At 40.9% G+C, this 18,811-nt stretch overlaps 1 protein-coding gene across 5 annotated transcripts in view; it reads right to left on the bottom strand.

Moving 5' to 3' along the window:
• The window catches only part of Otud7a (OTU deubiquitinase 7A), a 289,376-nt gene that overhangs the window by 88,072 nt on the left and 182,493 nt on the right, over positions 1-18,811 (bottom strand). For all 5 annotated transcript variants that reach the window (XR_004123087.1, XM_031386860.1, XM_031386864.1 and 2 more), the window contains exons 3-4: positions 10,373-10,466; positions 9,084-9,238 (exon numbers count right to left, since the gene is read on the bottom strand). Coding sequence is in view for 4 of the 5 variants with exons in the window: in XM_031386860.1 (XP_031242720.1) it covers positions 9,084-9,234 (151 nt within the window). In the remaining variant the exon portion in view is untranslated. The remainder of the gene's footprint in view (positions 1-9,083; positions 9,239-10,372; positions 10,467-18,811) is intronic.

Here is an 18,811-nt window from a genome sequence, read left to right as displayed (position 1 = left end):
CGAGGTGGAACCCATACCCGACACTGCCCAAAGGCCAACAACCTGAGATTTGATAGATCATGGGACCCATAGGAAAACATTATACTATTATTCTGCTAAAGGAACATAGCAGTAAAATGACTCTTAATGACATACTGTTATAACCATATATCAGTGAATCATTCAATCCTCATCAGAGATACTTCTTCTCATGGTAGATGGGAATTAACACAGAGGCCCACAACTAGACATTATGTAGTGAGAGACTTTAGAACACCAGTCCTAAGTCATATGCCTTTATAAAACTCTTTACCTCAAGCTCAGGGATCTGTGGGGAAGAGGAGGCAGAAAGACTGCAAGAGCCAGAGGTGGTGGAGGACTCCAAGAAAGCAGCACCTTCTAAATGGGAATGACATACACATGAATTCAGAAGCTGTGATAGCATACAAGACCTGCACAGGTCCAATCCAGACACAGTACCGCAACTGAGAGGGGGAGGGACCATGATAGCATACAAGACCTGCACAGGCCCAGTCCAGACACAGTACCGCAACTGAGAGGGGGAGGGACCATGATAGCATACAAGACCTGCACAGGCCCAGTCCAGACACAATACCGCAACTGAGAGGGGGAGGGACCATGATAGCATACAAGACCTGCACAGGTCCAATCCAGACAAAATACCACAACTGAGAGGGGGAAGGGCTTATAAAAGCCAACCACTAACCAAAAAGTTATTTAATTATTAATGATCCCTCCTGGGAAAGGGAAAGCTGTTTTCTTATCAACTGCACTACTAGGCAGGCCTCATGTTTAGGAGTAACTGGCTATCACAAATTGGGTACCATTTGAAAATTTTTATAATAATTTTTTTTTGTGTGTGTGGTTGGTATTTTTTTTTTTAATATATTTTAAAAAATGTTTTTCAGAGGTGAGGCATGAAGAAGTTGGTGGGTAGGAGGTATGCGAGGTGGAGAGAGGATCTGGGGAATTGGGAAGAAAATGATCAGAATACATTGTTTAAATTTTTTGATTAAAATAACAAATTATAAAAAACAGAAGAAAACTTCCCTAGAGGCCCACCTGCTACCATGTCATATGGCATGGACAGGAGAAGACACCTAGAGGCCCACCACCTGTGTGGTCCGCCTGTACTGGGAGCCACTATCATGTGCAACCATGTGAGAGACAGAGAAATGAAACAGTTTGAGTGTTATTAAAAGAGGTTTTTAGGGCCAGAGACTCAGGGTGGAGAGAAGTAGCCCAGTTGAGAGTAGCCTGCCCTGCCACCTGAGTCTCTGGTAAAGTCCCAGCCTGTGCTGCTACTGAAGGCCATGTCTGTGTCTATGGCCGTGCAGCATCAGGGATCTGTGTTTCATATTACCACTGAAGACCATGAGGATGGCCCTGATCTGGACTGCCTCCTGGAACCATTTGTTGATGTCAAAGGGCTATGGAGAGCTGGCCCTGCCCCTCACTGGCTGCTGCACTCTGGAGAGCTAGCCCAACCTCTCACTGGCTGCTGCACTCTGCACAGTGGGCCCTGGTGGTGGGAGTGTGGGTGAGTCAGTCCCAGAGCACAAACCCCTCCACTCATCTGCTGTGAGATGGTGAAGGTGAGAGTGGGTGAGCTAGCCCTGCTCCTTACTGGTTACAACACACAGGAGAGCAGGCTCTGCACCTCACCTGGGCAGCACAGTAGAGCTAGGCCTGGTGGCAGAGCTATCAGAAAGCTAATGGGCTGACCAACTCAGCTACCACCAAGGCCAAGTTCCAGGACTTTGAGTTGGCTCAACCCATTATATGAACTGCTGGAGCTTGCAAAAGGGCAGGCCCTGCAGATCTAAAGTTGCAAGATTCCATGACACAAGGCAAGAATAGAATATCTGAGAGGAGTCCTCATCCAGTATTGATGGTGTAGCAGAAGCCAGAGGCCCCAAACCAGACCAATGACTCATTGCAATGAACACGTGCAAGTAAAGCTGTGTGAACAAAAGGGTCTCCTGTGGGGCACACTGTGACACACCAGCTTCCACAACAAGATTTCAAAAAATGTTGTGTTTATTTTTGTGTTTTATTTTATTTTATTTTTTTGTGGGGGATGTTGTAAAGGTGGAGGCAGATATGAAAGGGCGGGGATTGGAGTGTATGATGCAAAACTCACAAAGAATCAATAAAAAGTTAAAAAACAAAAACAGAACAAAAAATCCTTTCCATAATGTAAGAAAGGAGATGAGTATAAAGATCCAAGAGACATACAGTACACCAAATAGACAGGACCAGAAAAGAAACTACACATGTCATATAGTAATCAAAATACTAAGTATACAGAACAAAGAATGTTAAAAGCAACAAGAAAGAAAGAGCAACTCATATACAATGGCAGGGCCTTCAGAGTCACAGCAGACTTCAACAGAGAGCATGAAAGCCAGAAAGGACCGGACCAGCGTTTAACAAGTTTTAAAAGACTACAGATGCTAGCCCAGCAAAATTGTCAGTCATAATTGAAGAAGAAAGGAAATTTTCCATGATGAAACAGATTCAAGGAATTTGTGACTACTAAGCTGGCTTTAGAGAGGATATTGGAAGGAATTCTTAGGTCTGAAGAGATTGTTAAGTATACATACACACAAGAAGGGACAAGGAATAAATCAATTCCAGAACACTGAATCAAGAGAGGTCTAATGGAACTCCATAAAAGCAACAAAATGGTGGGAATTAGTTTACATTGTTGACTATAACTCTTGATATTAATAGTCTCAACAGTCCTAATGAAGAGGCAAAGACTATCAGACTGCATTAGAAAATGGGATCCATCTTTTTGCTGCCTCCAACAAACACACCTCATGACCAACTACACATACCACCTTAGGGAAAAAAAGGATAGATAAGATAGATTCCAAGCAAATGGAACAGGAAAATAATCACCTGTGGTCATTATAATATCCAACAAAATTAACTTCAAGCTGAAACTAACCAGAAGAGGTAAAGATGGCTGTTATGTCCTCATAAAAGAAAAGTTCAAGATTAGTGTATTATAATCCTCAACATATATACACCAAGCCCAAGTGCAACTAATTTTATAAGAGAAATACTATTAGACTTAAAATCACAGATCAACCCCAATAAAGTAATAATGTGTGATCATCTCAAAACCAGTTATCACTAATAGTCAGGTCTTCTGAAAAAAAAAATGCAGTTAAATGACATCATAAATCAAATGAACCTAACATATCTACAGAATAGTCCACTGACACTGGCAAATACATATTTTCTTGACAGCCCATGCAACTTTCTCCACAACAGACAATTTACACAAGATAAGTCTATACAAATATAGAAAAATTAAGATTTCATCCTGCATTCTATCTCAGAAGTAGGTATTAAAGGTTGATAGAAGATAAAGATAATAAAAGAAAAGGAAGAATGTGTATAAATTCATGGAAGCTCAAACAACACACTACTAAATCAAAGTCAGGTGAAGGAAGAAATTCAAAAGGAAATTTAAAATTCCTATTACTAAATAAGAATGAAAGAAGACATACCAAGATCGATGAGGCACAGTGAAAGCGGTCATAAGAGGAGAGCATTATAGGATTACATAAAAAACCTCGAGAAGTCTAAAGTTAATGATGTACCCAAAGGCCCCAGAAAAACAAGAACAATGCCCAGAAATGTATGTGGGGAGAGATAATTAAAATATGGGTTGAAATGAATGGAATAGAAATGAAGAGAAATACAAAAAACAAAACAAAGACAAAAAGCAAAAATAACCAATGAAATCAAGTGTTAGTATTTTGAAGTGATTGGTAAGATTTACAAATTAGCCAAACCAATCTAAAGAAAAATAGAAAAAAATCAGAATTAATAAAATTAGAGATGACATTATATAAAACAGAGATTATAACAGACCATGATGAAATTCAGAATCATAAGGACATACTTTAAAAAAATCATATTCCAGCAAACTGCAAACTCTAGAAGAAATGGATCGATTTCTAGAAATATACAACCTACCAAAGTTAAATCAAGATGAAGTAAGTAGTTTAAGTAGACCAGAACACCCAGCAAAATAGAAGTAGCAATTCAAAATCTCCCAGCTGAAAAAAGCCCAGGCCAGGTAGATTCAGTGCAGAATTCTGCCAACCTTTAAAGAACTAACATCAAATATTCTTCAAATGATTCTGAAAGATAAATAAGGAAGGGACATCCCCAAATTCTTTTATGATTCAGTACTACTTTGAAATCCAAATCAGAAAACGATTCAATTGAAAAAAAGAGAAAAGCATAGGTCAATATCTTTGATGAATATAGACACAACGTTTCTCAATAAAATAGGTGTTTACTGGTTGCTCCTTATGACTTGCCCAGCTTGCTTTTGTTTATGTACCAGGACAACCTGCCCAGAGACAACACTACCCACAGTGGTTTGGGTCCTTCCACACCCATCATTAAGTCAAGAAAATTCCCACAGCCATGCCTACAGGGCAATTTGAAGGTGATGTGTCTTTAATTGAGGGTCCCTCTTCTCAGGGGACTCCAGCTCATGTGAGGTTGACAAATGGAAAAGAAGTGTTAAATACATAAGGATATCATTAGAAACAATTTAGTCCAAACAAGGGTTAGAGAAAAAGAAAGGCTAGAGAAAGTAAATTAAGAGAGCCCGAGGAACCTATAGACAGCAGCAAAGGCTGGGACACCACATCATCTGAGACCCAGAGCAGAGGAGGGAGACAAACAATGGCTGGAAGGCCGCAGCAGTAGCATGTGAAAGCAGGTGGTGCAATGGAGGAGGTGAATGGAAAGGGAAAGTGCTATGGTGCAACAGAGCAGAGAGAGCACATCTGAAAGAACCCAGCATGGATTCTGTAGAAAATTTTCTGTAAATTTGGCATGTCCTCTGCTGGACCACGAGCATATACAAAACCCTATACCTTTTCTGCTTAAAGGTGAATGTCTGACCACTTTCCCTGTGATTAGGGGCACACTATGCATTCCATTCAACCTTTTATGGAAATTATAGTCAGCTGATTGGGAAAGAAGAAATAAAACTACTTATTCAGAGGCAATATGATCATCCCTGTTCAAATCTTTTTGGGATACACACACACACACACACACACACACACACACACACACACACACACACACACACCTACCTCTATAAATCCTTGAAGAAATATTTGCTTTTTCTTCTGTTCTCCAATCCAACCCGCCCCCAGCCCCAGTCTCATTCCCACTTCTGCAGCAGAACACCAGTTGCAGCCAACCCTGCATGGATACCACAGTTCTCCCCTTCTGACCTCCCCCTACTTATCGCTTTGTCCCAGCCCCCAACCCCAGCAGGTACCCACTGCTAACCCTTGGGTTGCTCCTCTCAGGGTAACAAGTGGGCTGAAAGCTGACACACACCCCTTCTATTGCTCCTGAGATCCAGTCCTCCGGTCTCATTCCCAGCTCTGTAGCTGGAAACCTGCTGTGGTCTCTTTCCTTTCTGACCCCATCACCATCTCCTCCCCCAACTCATCCCAGTATCCCAGTCTCCAACACCACCAGGCCAGGAAAACAGGCAACACACAGCCATCACACTTTCAAAAATCCAGAAAGGAAACAGAAATCAAGGAACAAAACACACACCCAACAAAGCCAAATCCAGAAACCAGCACCTAGAACTACAATCATCCTAAACTCAAGTGCTTAGAAGCTAGCATAAAAACGAATCAACAACAGCCAGAGTGTTGTGTTCCCAGTAGAGCCCAGCTATCCACAGCAGGGCTTGAGTATTACAATATAGCTGAAGCACAAGAAGAACTAAAGGCCAACTATATGAAGTTGATAGAGATCCTTGAAGAGGGATTTCTTAGAGAAATCCAAGAAAGAAGAGAGCTGAAAGAAATGAAGAAGATTGTTCAAGACCTGCAAATGAAAATAGAAGCAATAAAGAAAACACAAACTGAGGGAATTTTGGAAATGAAAAATTTAGGAATTCAAACAGAGGCAAGCTTTACCCACAGAATTCAAGGGATGGAAGAGAGAGAATCTCAGGTGTTGATGATATGATAAAATAAATGGATACACTGATCAAGGAAAATGTTAAATCTAACAAGATCCTGACACAAACCACCTAGGAAATCTGAGACATTATTAAAAAGACCAAGCCTAAGATTAGTAGTTATAGAGGAAAGAGAAGAAGCCTAGCTCAAAGGCCCAGAAAATAGTTTCAATAAAATCACAGAAGAAAATTTCCTTAATCTAAAGAGGTGGGGAGATACCTGTAAAGGTACAAGAAGCATATAGTACACCAAATAGATTTGACCAGAAAAGAAAGTTCCTTTCCACACATAATAACCAAACCACTAAACATACAGAACAAAGAAAAAATACTAAAAATTTGTAAGGGAAAAAGACAAGATGACATATAAAATCAGACTTATTAGAATTACACCTGCTTTCTCAGTGGAGACTCTAAAATGTAGAAGGGACTGAGTATATATACTGCAGATGCTAAGAGAACACAGATGCCAGCCCAGACTACTATACTCAGCAAAGCTTTCAAGATGGAGCTTTGCACCACAAATGGAGAAAATCTACACCACAGATGGAGAAAATAAGATATTTCATGAGAAAGTCATATTTAAATAATATCTGCAAATCCATCCCTAAAGGAGGTGGTACAAGGAAAACTCCAACCCAAAGAGGAGGTGGAAAGAATATAAGAGCCAGAGTGGATGGATGGCTCCAGGAGAACACATCCCTCTGAATCAGATAAGCAAGGTGCATAAGAACTCTGAGACTGAGCAGCAACCATAGGACTTCCAAGGTTTATACCAGGTTCTTTACAGATATATTATAGCTTTTAGCTTAATATTTTTATAAAATCTCTGACTATGAGAATGATTGGGTTTCTGATTCTTGGTCCTGTTCTTGAAATTCTTTCATTTTGTTTAGTTGCCTTGTCTAAGCTTCAATGTGATGGGCTTTTGCTTTATCTTATTATATTTTATGTTGTCATGTCAGAAAGGGAGAGGCTCTCAGAAGCCTGTTCTTTTCTAATGACAGACAGAAAGGTAGTAGCTCTGGAGAGGAGGAGAGGTGGAAAGGAATGTGAGGATAATGTGCATAGAAAATACTCTTCATTGTTTTCCCCATCCTATCTCACCTTAGCCTATCTCATTGACCTAGCTATACACAATAACCCTACCTCTTGTTTGCCTATATACAATAACTCCACCTCTCTGTTTAACTATATATAAAATATGTATTGAGCTTCCAGGGCGCTAAGGTTTCTCCAGCAGAGAGTTCAGACTACTCCATGACAGCTTTCTCTCTGTCTTTTCTTTATTCTCTTGATGCCCAGGCAGGTCAGTTAAGAAATAGCATTGGACTAGGCATGGTGTGAAATGCTAGTTCTGAAAGATCAAATAGCAGGAGCCCATGATCTTAATAGCTCTCTGTAAACAGAAAAGCCAGCTGTGTGGACAGCAATGTGGTTACCTTAGGAACTGGCTGGGGCCTAGTCCTGGAGGCGGGGGAGCAGTCTGTGTCTGACAGTAGGAATACTTACAGAATCCAACCATGTGCTAAAATGTATAGATTAGCACAGAAAAATCCTGTTTTTAAATGTATCTTAATTTTAAAAAAATGAAGAAAAAAGGGATAATACTGCTTAGACTGTGTAAGAGGAAACAAGGGACACAAGATGAAGACACTGACTATGGCAGCGTGAGCCAACTGCACAGATTCTGGGGCACTCTCCTGCCCATCCTGCGCATTTCTAGGTTGTTCCTTACAGCAGTAACCTGAGCAGCAGAGACCTATAGGAGACTGATTTCACATTACATGGAGACAGGGTAGCCAGGACCACATTTTTACTCACATACATTGCTGAAATCATGAGCTAGGCTAAAATTATGAGAGGCTGAGAGGACTTTCAGACCCTGTATGGCAGTTGAATAGGTATGGCCCCCCATAGAGTCACATGTTTGAATACTTGGCCCATAGCAAGTGGCACTGTTAGGAGGTGTGGCCTTGTAATAGGTGTGGTCATATTGGAAGAGGTATGTCACTGTAGGGGTGGGTTTTGAGGTCTCCTATGTGGCACACAGTCTCCTGCTATCTGCATATCAAGATGTAGAAGTCTTAGCTTCCTCTCTAGCATCATATCTGCCATGCTTCCTTCCATGATGACAATGAACTAAACCTCTGAAACTGTAAGCCAACCTCAAACACTTTCTTTTTAAGTTTCCTTGGTCATGGTGACTTTTCCCAGCAATAAAACTTGAAGACACCATGCATTAGGATTCCCTTGGTAGTCCAACAAGAACTTCCAACTTTCAGTGGCTACCTTTGTTCATGAAGATGCTTAGTAATTTAGTTTTCTCTAAATGACCTTGAGAATCACTGTGGACTTATAATGCTTGATGGTTCCCAAGTCCATAAACTGCAACACATGCATCCAAAACAGAACAGACTTGAAAAAGCAATGCCCATCCTCCCCATGCTCAAAAGTCCTGAGTGGCCATTACCAGCTTTTTATTTTCCTTGCTTCAACAGCATTGTAACTCAGAAGGAAGAACTGAGGTTAACTCCAGTCTGATAAACATGGCTGAATAGGGCTGCAGAAATATCCCATGTACACCAGACACACATTTTTCCATGTTACAAGAGCTCTACTTCAAAATCTTCAAGGTGCATTTTGATTTCCTGGTTCAGTCACTGATAACTTTGCCCTAAGATATTTGTGTCTCAGCTAAGACAAAGATATGAAGAGACAGTTTCCATGGGAACCATATTCTTGAATGTTCTAGATTTCTACTTCATTGAGTATATTGTCCTTAAAAAATGATTATTGTTAGTTAGAACCATTCTCTTGAAGCATTTTCTGACACTATCTTCACTGTATGCACATTGACAGCTGGTAATCCATGTCCTACTCCAAATAAAGAATTCCATCCCCAACATTAACATTTCATTTTACTTCAAAGGTGGCCAAATGCTGTCCAAGTGATACCTTTGTCAGACAATGAAGACCTTCTTATCTTCAGTGCCTGTTGAAAGATGTCCAAGCCTGAATGAGTGGTTTGGGGGCAATGAGGTCTACATACCTTCCAGCAGGTCTCTGGCCAGACCAGGTTCTGCCCCCGTGGACCGAACAAAGTCTGACAGGACTGCGTCCATATCAAGCGTCATAGGATCATGTAGAAGTGCTGCCCAGCACTCAGCCGAGGGCGGGTTTGGAAGCAGGCTAGAGACCATCCATCTGTAGGAAACAACAGAAGGGTATCTCATCATGCAATAGACCAGAGGGATGTGTGAGTGTACACACACACACACACACACACACACACACACACACACACACACACACACACACCTCACAGGCACAGTAGTCAAAAGAAACCCCTACCACCTTTGTTGTCCAGTTCTAAATTGGATTTTGAATCATTCTCTTCCTTTACACACAAGTTGTTACATCATTAAAGTCAAACTAAAGCATCGATCCTCTGCAGGACTGTGAGATGGGCACTGGGATCTGACTGTTCTGTCTTCCAGTATGTAGAAGGCTAATTTGTTGGCTATTATGAGAGTCTCTGGGTTCAGTCCTGGTTGGCTGGAACTGTATACTTATTCACAATGACTGCTAAAATGTCTGCTGCCTTCTTGAGGCTTTATACTCACAGTGACACCACCACTGTACTCACACAATGTCAGATGTTCTGAGCAGAACAGCTTCAGGCAGTGAGGGGAGTGGGGGGTAACACGGGTGTTTGAAGCAGCTGGAGAAAGCAGTCCTTGGGTGTGTGTCACCTGGAGAAGGCAGCTTTGGAACTACTTGGATTCCTAGTGAGGGCTGATAAAGCACAGATGCCTCCAGGATCATGTAGATGATGGGCCAAGTGTAGCCCTCTGTTTTTATAGATAAAGTTTTATTGGAAGTCAGCTACAAGCACATGAATGAGTTGAGTAGCAGAGACTGTGAATCCACAGAATTACAGTTATCACTAGGTGGGGCTTATGGGAAGTTCACTGATGCCAGGACAGATGGTGCACAGTTTTATACCATCAAGTATGTGGTTCTTTTTACACACTACATAATGTTATTGATGAGTACCTTTTGCTCTTCTTCCTATAATAATGGAGTGGGGGTTTTCAGAGAGCAGGTTTTGCATCTTTGGGGCCAGGTACACTGGCCTTATGTGGCTGGCTATAACAGGGTGTTCACTGCTGTGAGAAGGGAAGATGGAAACTCCTTTTGCCCAGGATGTGGGGACTAAGGTCTCAGGCAGGAGGTCATAATCTCAGAGTTAGCCATATGTACTGTCTTATCTGCATGTGACTCCTAGTTGGAAGTATAGTTTGGTTGGTGAGGCTAAAGGTGAAGCAATGGTTGGACCTGATGTATGTGGCACCAGTTAGGAGACTCCTTCTTCCTTCGCCTCATGCACCGCAGCTTCAGCCGCAATGGTCTCCTCTTCTGTCACTGCCACCTGGGGATAAATAAGAGCATGAGAGCATGGCATCTCCTCTCCTGTGTTTTGTTCTTTGTCACAGGAAGCTGCATTTAAGGTGAAGCCAGTTGCTACCACAGGCATTTCCTGGCCAGCTGATCACCAGCTCCCACAAGTGGATGCTGGCAGAAAAGAACAGTCTTGACTTATTTTGGCAAGCACCTGGGATCACATTCACAGGATAGAGCCATTGTAAACCTTGCTAGTGATCTGTGGATCAACACACTTAATCGGAGCTACCTTTGTAGCTGCATAGTGCAGTGACATTGGCTGCAGCAATCTACTTTCACCTGCATAACATTTCATATTCCTAAATAGAAGCTGGTCCATTAACCTGGTCCTTAACACCAGCTCCCAATTACTACTTCCCTCAGAACATGGCAACTTTCACTTTACTGCCTACCTCTATGAATTTGACTGGTCACTCCTATAAGTAAACTCTCATAGTATTTGGCTTTTTGTGATTAGGTTATTTCACTTAGTTCATCCAAGTTCATGGACATTGTGGACTGTCAGAGGTTAAGTCCACTGTGAACTTCAGATGTAAGATTTGGAGGAACTAAGCTGTATGTGACCTCAGAGTCTCCTCTGTAAGGACTATTTTTCATAATACAATGAAAATGCAAGGGAAGAGAGGCAGGTGGATTTCTGAGTTCGAGGCCAGCTTGGTCTACAGAGTGAGTTCCAGGGCAGCCAGGGCTATACAGAGAAACCCTGTCTCGAAACCCACCCCCCACCCCACCCCCCAAAAAAAAGAAAAGAAAAGAAGAGAAAATGCAAGGGATGAATGCAAGCAATAGTCATACCAAGTTGTGATGCCCTTTATTTATTTATTTAAACAAAAACACATAATATCCCTTATGATATCCCTAAGGTGCAATAGTGGGATCAGTCATTCCCCCATAAATATCCAAAAACCAAGTGGCCAGCCCTAAAACGATATACATCTGAGCAACCTACGTGGATGTGATAGGTTGTATTTATATATTTATTCATTTATATATTTATACACATAATATTTGGTACATTTTACGTATTAAATAAAAGAGGTCATGAAATTGAGTGTGGCATGGAAAGGTTGAGTATAGAGTGGGGCCATTATATGAATATAGTACACATACATGAAATTTTAAAAAAAGAAATGAGTACATATATACCAATGAACAAAAGAGGACCATTTTCAATGCAGGCATGAGCCTTTGACTCTGTAGGGGAGAGGCAGGTGTTGGAACGCATCCAGAGTTGCTGAATGATGCTGGGTGGCATGTTAGGGGCTTACACTTCTGCTACTGCAGAAATATGTTCAGAGACTGCTACCTTCAGGTGAGGGCTGACCAAATTAGTGGGAGCAGGACTCATGTAGGGATTCCTGATGATATTACCTTCACAGTGCAGGGAGGGAAGGACTAGGGAAGTCTGGAGTGGAGCTTTGTTTCAGGTTCAAGTAAAGGCCCCGGGGATGAGCACAGGCTGGGGGCCAATGGCTCACCAGCTGTGAACCTTCAGTGTATCACTGATTTGGGCAAGTGAGTGGCTCCCTAGAACCTTGCTCTCTTGATCTGAAAAACGAGTCTAAGAACAACCCTGCCTCTCAAAATTGTTGAAAGGACAAAAGAAAATGATGTTTCAAGAACACAGAATTGTCACAAACAGCTGTCAAGTATTGAGGATCTGCTCTATAAATGCTATATGTACACATCCATTCTATGAAGAACATCAACAAGGGTCACATATGTTTCAATCCATCCTACTCTGCAATGGAGGAGCCCATTCTAGTGAGAGGCTCACAGGCACACAGACGACATTGGTAGGTATACTGTCTGGTTTTGTGTATCAACTTGACACAAGCCAGAGTTATCACAGAGAAAGGAGCCTCCCTTGAAGAAATGCCTCCATGAGTTCTAACTGTAAGGCATTTTCTCAATTAGCGATCAAGGGTGGGAGAGCCCACTGTGGGTGGTGCCATCCCTGGGCTGGTAGTCTTGGGTTCTATAAGAAAGCAAGCCAGGGGAAGCAAGCCAGTAAGTAACATCCCTCCATGGCCTCTGCATTAGCTCCTGCTTCCTGACCTGCCTGAGTTCCAGTCCTGACTTTCTTTGGTGATAAACAGCAATGTGGAAGTGTAAGCTGAATAATCCCTTTAATTTCCAACTTGCTTCTTGGTCATGATGTTTTGTGCAGGAACAGAAACCCTGACTAAGACAGTAAGATACATGACATTTCTCTTTATGGCATCTGCCTGTTCCATCCCTGTGACTTGAGACAAGTTTAGTGACACAGATTTCTGGGCATGCAGCTAAAACTGACAACTTGGAGTTTGATCTCTGGGAACTGACTTTCTCTACATTGTCCTTTGACCTCCACATATATCTCATAGAACATTTGTACATACACCCAGACAAACAGAAAGACAGATACACACACACAATGTAACTAAAGCATTTTCAATGAAAAGATTTAAATATGCATAAAAGTAGACAAAATAATATATGATAAATACCAATGGACTACTGAGCTATGGAAGTAATCAATTTATAGCTAATCTTATTTCTTTGATATGTCCAAACATATCACTTTGATATCATTTTGAAAAAAAAAACCTGTTAGCATTATTTCATCCACAAGTAGATAAATATTTTTCTAAGACTTTAAAGCATAACCATAGTACTATTATCCCACTTAGAAATTAACAATGCATTTTCAAGGCAATTACTATTTAGAAGGTAGAGAAATGACAGCATCTTACCGGAACCTCTGAGACACAGCTTAGAGAGTTCTAAGAGGGAGGTACATAGACATACATGTTCATATTAAAAAAAATCAGAAATATCTTAAATAAATAATCTAATCATGCAACTCAAGGTCCTAGAAATATAAGAGAAGCCAAATGCAAAGCAGTAAATGGCAAAAGATTTAAAGATTAAAGCAGAAATTACAAAACATTAAAAGAACAAAACAGCCGGGCGGCGGTGGCGCACGCCTTTAATCCCAGCACTTGGGAGGCAGAGGCAGGCGGATTTCTGAGTTCGAGGCCAGCCTGGTCTACAGAGTGAGTTCCAGGACAGCCAGGGCTACACAGAGAAACCCTGTCTCAAAAACAAAACAAAACAAAACAAAAAAACAAAAGAACAAAACAGAGAATCAAAGAGTTCTTTTAAAAAGTTATAAGTATGACTGACAAATCTTTGCTACACTAACCAAAAAGAAAGAGAAAGAAAACACAAAGTAATTAAATCAGAGACAAAAATAGAGTTGTTGTTCTGATGAAACCTAGAGGTTGTTTGAAAACATATTCTGAAAAGATGGAAAATCTAGAAGAAATGGATAAATTCTTTAATGTATATAATCTATTTAGATTGGATCAAAGAGATAGAATCAACTTAAACCCATAACAAGCAATGGCACTAAAGCATTTATTTAAAGCTTTCCCACAAAGCCTGGGACTCAACAGGTTCACTCTTGAATCTTACTGAGCTTTAAAGGAAGAAGGGCCACAAAACAGAAAGGAAAACTTCCAAACTCAGTCTACAGAGCTAGTGTTAGCCATACCAAACCCAGAGAAAAACCCACCAGGAGAAAGACAAAAAAACAACAAAGACCCTCCAAACTACAAACCAATTTAGTTGATTAACTAATAAGAAGTAAAGTCTTTCAATAGGTACTTGCAAAACTTGATAAACTATTAGGAAGATAACAGACAACAATCGAATAGGCTTCATTCTAGGAATGAGAAGTGGGTTCAACATATGCCAGCCAGCAAATGTTAATACACTACATAAACAGACCTAAGGAGAGAACTCACATGAAATCGCACACAGAAAAGACATTTCTCAAGGTTTAACATGCTTTCATGATAAAACATCCTTAGTAAACAAGGTGTAGAAAGACCATATCAACACAATAAAGCCTACATGTGATAGTCCTCTGGCCAACGTTTACTAAATAGGGAAAAGCTGAGAGCACTTCTGAAGGCTGGGATAAGACCAGGGTGCCACTTTCTTCATTCTTATTCAGCTCAGTGCTCAGTCTTAGCTTAGAGCAATTAGAGAAAGAAACAACAGGAGTAAGGAATAAGAAGGAAGAAGTCACAGGCTTCATATTTGCATATGACATGGCCCTATGCTAAGAAGTCTCAGGAATGCCATCAAACTCCCAGATCAGATAAGTACAATGTGTGAAGTAGCTAGATGCAAACCCTACATACAAACATAAGTAGCTTTTCTAATCATCAGCAACAAACTGCCAACACAGAAAGCAGGAAAAACATCTCCTTCATAGGAACTTCAAAAATTCCAAGGAATCACTCTAACCAAGGAGGTGAAAAATCTCAACAAAGACAACTTTAGGACTTTGAAAAAGAAAAAAAAAAGTGAATGGCATACCAGACAACAGAAAAACTTTCCATGCTCATGGATTAGCAGAGATGATACTCTAAAAATGGCAATATTGCTTCTCAAATAATCATCCTGGAGACATGGGACAGGTGAGACAGTTGTTGAGCAGTATCAACAGGGTGTAAGGGACTCAGGGTGGCTGCTTAAAAGAACTCCAATACTGATGGGAAAGAATTCCAGGAAATTTCCACAGCCACAATAGGATTTACTATAGTGGGATCCAACAGCTTTCATGAGAAACTGATATCATATCCCTATAAATAATATTATTGTGGGTGGCTTAATTCTTTCTCATCCTGGGAACCAGTGAACAAGAGAGGCTGTGAGAAGCTCATGAAGAAAAAACTAGCCTAATTTGTAGTTTTCTTTTCTGTTACCCTTCTAACATGTTTTCTATTTCTAAATTAAAATATTTTAAAAATAAGTACACTTTTCCATAACAGAAGTAGCAATAGTACCCCAAAGAGTATAGAGATCAATGCAGTTCTATCAACAGTCTAATAATTGTTTGTTACTATGTAAGCAGAAAATTAATAAAATTCATATGAAAATATAAAAGGTCCCTTACAACCAAAAAAAAAGAAATATGCTGGTTACCATAATACCTGGCTTTAAATTATACTTCAGGGCAACAGTGACAAAGGCAACCTTGGCTCTGGCATAAAAACAGGAAAAGAGAAGACAAGTCCCAGAAATATACTCACCTAGTTATAGCTCCCTACTTTCTGACACAGGTGTAAAAAATATATACTAGCAAAAGGGAATCTTCAACAAGTGGCTGGGAAAATTCTGGATTCATATGCAAAATAAAATCTGATCCCTATCTCTCACTTGCATAGAAACAATTTCCAAACAGATGAGAAACCTGAAAATGTTGAGTCTGGTAGAGGAAAACACAGGGAAAACGCTACAAGATACAGACCAGCAAGGGCCTCCTGCAAAAGTCTCCATCAGCACAGGAAATAACCTTGAGATCATTAACAAATGGAATCGAATGGTCAAATGGAATCAGCCAAGTGAGACAGCCACAGACTGGGAAAAACTGTCTATACTACAGACATATAGTTGATATGAAGGAGATGTTAAGAACATTCAAACATCAAAAAATCCTAACTCTTTCAATTGATAAATGGGCTAATGGATGGAGAAGACTATTTTCAAAAGCAAAATGCACAAATGGCCCAAATAAATATTTTTAAAAGTGTTCAACATCCTTAGCCACCAGGGAAATGCAAATTAAAAATATTTTTGGGATTCCATCTCACCCCAGTCACAGTGGCTATCATCAAGAAAATACGTTGCAGAGGATGGCCTTGTCAAACATCAATGGAAGGGGAGGTTCTTGGTCCTATGAAGGATTGATAGATGTCCCAGTGTAGGGGAATTGAGGGCAGGGAGGTGGGAGTGGATGGGTGGGTGGAGGAACACCCTCATAAAAGCAGGGGGAGGGAGGATGGGATAAGGGTTTTCTGACAGTGTGTGTGGGGGACCAGGAAAGGGGATAACATTTGAAATGTAAATAAAGAAAATATCCAATAAAAAAAGAAAATAAGTCTTCCTTGCTCAGGCCTACCTTCTTATTTAGCTTCTTTGGGTCTGTGGAGTAACATGGTACCTGTATTTTATAGCTAATATCCACTTATAAATGACTATATACCATGCATGTCCTTTTGGGACTGGGTTACCTCACTTAATATGATATTTTCAAGTTCCATCCATTTGCCTACAAAATTCATAATGTCTTTATTCTTAATAGCTGAATAGTGTTCCATTGTGTAGATGTACCACCTTTTCTTTATCCATTCTTCAGTTGAGAGACATCTAGATTGTTTACAGCTTCTGGCTATTCTGAATGAAGCATCTATGAACATAGTTGAGCAAGTGTCTTGGTGGGATGTTGGAGCATCTTTTGGGTATATGCCCAGGAGTGGTATACCTGGGTTTTAAGATAGAACTATTCCCAGTTTTCTCAGAAACCACCAAATTGATTTCCAAAGTGATTATACAAGTTTGCACTCCCACCAGCGATGGTGGAGTATTCCCCTTGCTCAACATCATAACCAATATGTGCTTTCTCTTGAGTTTTTGATCTTAGACATTCTGATGAGTGTAAGATAGAATCTCATAGTTGTTTTGATTTGCATTTACCTGATGACTAACGACTTTGAACAATTTATTTAAGTGTTTCTTGGCCATTCGAGATTCCTCTGTTGAGAATTATCTGTTTAGTTCTGTACTCCATATATTTATATTGTATACATAATAATAATAATATATAATATAAATATTTATATGTATGTATTTATATTGAGTTATTTGGGTTGTTGGTGTCTAACTTCCTGAGTTTTTTGTAAATGTTGGATATTAGCCCTCTGTCAGATGTAGGGTTGGTGACGGTCCTTTCCCAATCTGTGGGCTGTCAATTTGTCCTACTGACAGTGTCTTTTGCCTTACGTAAGCTTTGCAGCCTAAGTGAGGAAGCTTGAATCTCACTTGGAAGGGGGATAAAATAGTCATAAGAGGCAGGTTGAAGGAGGGAAATGGGGGTTCAGGCTTGGGTGTGGAGAAGGACAGAAGAGATGGCTAGATGGCCATGAAAATGAATGGAAATCTGCAACTGATGGGGGTGAGGAGGTGGAGGGCATCTCCAGGACAAGACAGAGACCTGGGATAAGGGAGGTGCTCAAGAATCAATGGAGGTTACCTTAGCTGTGACTCACTATATTGGGGATATGGAACCTGAAGAGACTACCTCCTGTAGCCAGGCAGAGTAGAGTAGAGTAAAAGAGACACCAACTCACCTGCAAAACTTTCAGCCCAAAATTTATTCTGTCTACAAGAAATGCAGGCATAGGGGATGGAGCAGAAACTGAGGGAATGGCCAACCAATAGTGGTCCAACTTGAGCCCCATCCCATGGGCAAGCTCCAATCCCTAACACTATTAATGATACTCTGTTATGCTTGCAAACAGGAGCATGTTGTCCTCTGAGAGGCTTCACCTACAGTTGACTCAGACAGATTCAGACACCCCCAGCCAAACCGTGGATGGAGCTCTGGATGTTTTTAATTATTAATCTCTTAATCAGCATACAAAGTAATGGGTTTCCTTATGGTATTGTCATGCCACTGTGTTGGAACTCCTATGGAAGAATAGGAGGAGCCCAGTGGTGGTAGTGCATGCCAGCACTTGGGAGGCAGAAGCAGGCAGATTTCTGAGTTCGAGGCCAGCCTGGTCTACAGAGTGAGTTCCAGGACAGCTAGGGCTACACAGAGAAACCTTGTCTTGAAAAACCAAAATAGAAAAAAAAAAAAAAAAGAATAGGAGGAAGGAGTCTTGTGGGCCCAAAGGGGATAGAAACTCCACAGGAAAACCACTAACCTGGACCCTTGGGACTTTCAGAGTCTGAGCCACCAACCAAAGAACATACATAGGCTGGACCTAGGCCTCCCTGCTCATATGTAGCAGATGTTCAGCTTGTTCATGTGGGTCCCAAACAACTGGAACGGGGGCTATCCCAAAAGCTGTTGCCTGTACATGAGCTATGTTCTTGTAAGCTGGGCTGCCTTGTCTGGCCTCAGTGGGAGAGAAAACACCTAGCCTTGCAGAAACAGTGCCCAGGAGGGGCCTCACAAGCTCAGAGGAGAAGAGAAGGGGGATTGGGGAATGATTGTGTAAGGGGGTGACCAGGAGGGGGGCAGTGAGTGGGATATAAGTAAGTGAATAAGTAAAAAAATAAAATGAAAAAAAAATGAAAACAAATTATGGCAAATGCTGGAAATAATGTGGGAAAGGGAAGTCAGTTGTCAAGGCTGGGAATATAAAATGCTACAGCCACTGTAAAAATCTGTGTTGAGGTTTTTCACATTATTAAAATTAGAACTACCACGGGATCCAGCAGGAATACCATGTGATACCACTCCTGTGAACA

This window comes from Mastomys coucha, unplaced genomic scaffold, assembly GCF_008632895.1.
Source record: "Mastomys coucha isolate ucsf_1 unplaced genomic scaffold, UCSF_Mcou_1 pScaffold21, whole genome shotgun sequence".
NCBI classification, from domain to species: domain Eukaryota; kingdom Metazoa; phylum Chordata; class Mammalia; order Rodentia; family Muridae; genus Mastomys; species Mastomys coucha.
Note: the sequence above shows the minus strand (reverse complement) of the source record. Positions and strands in the feature narration are given on the sequence as shown.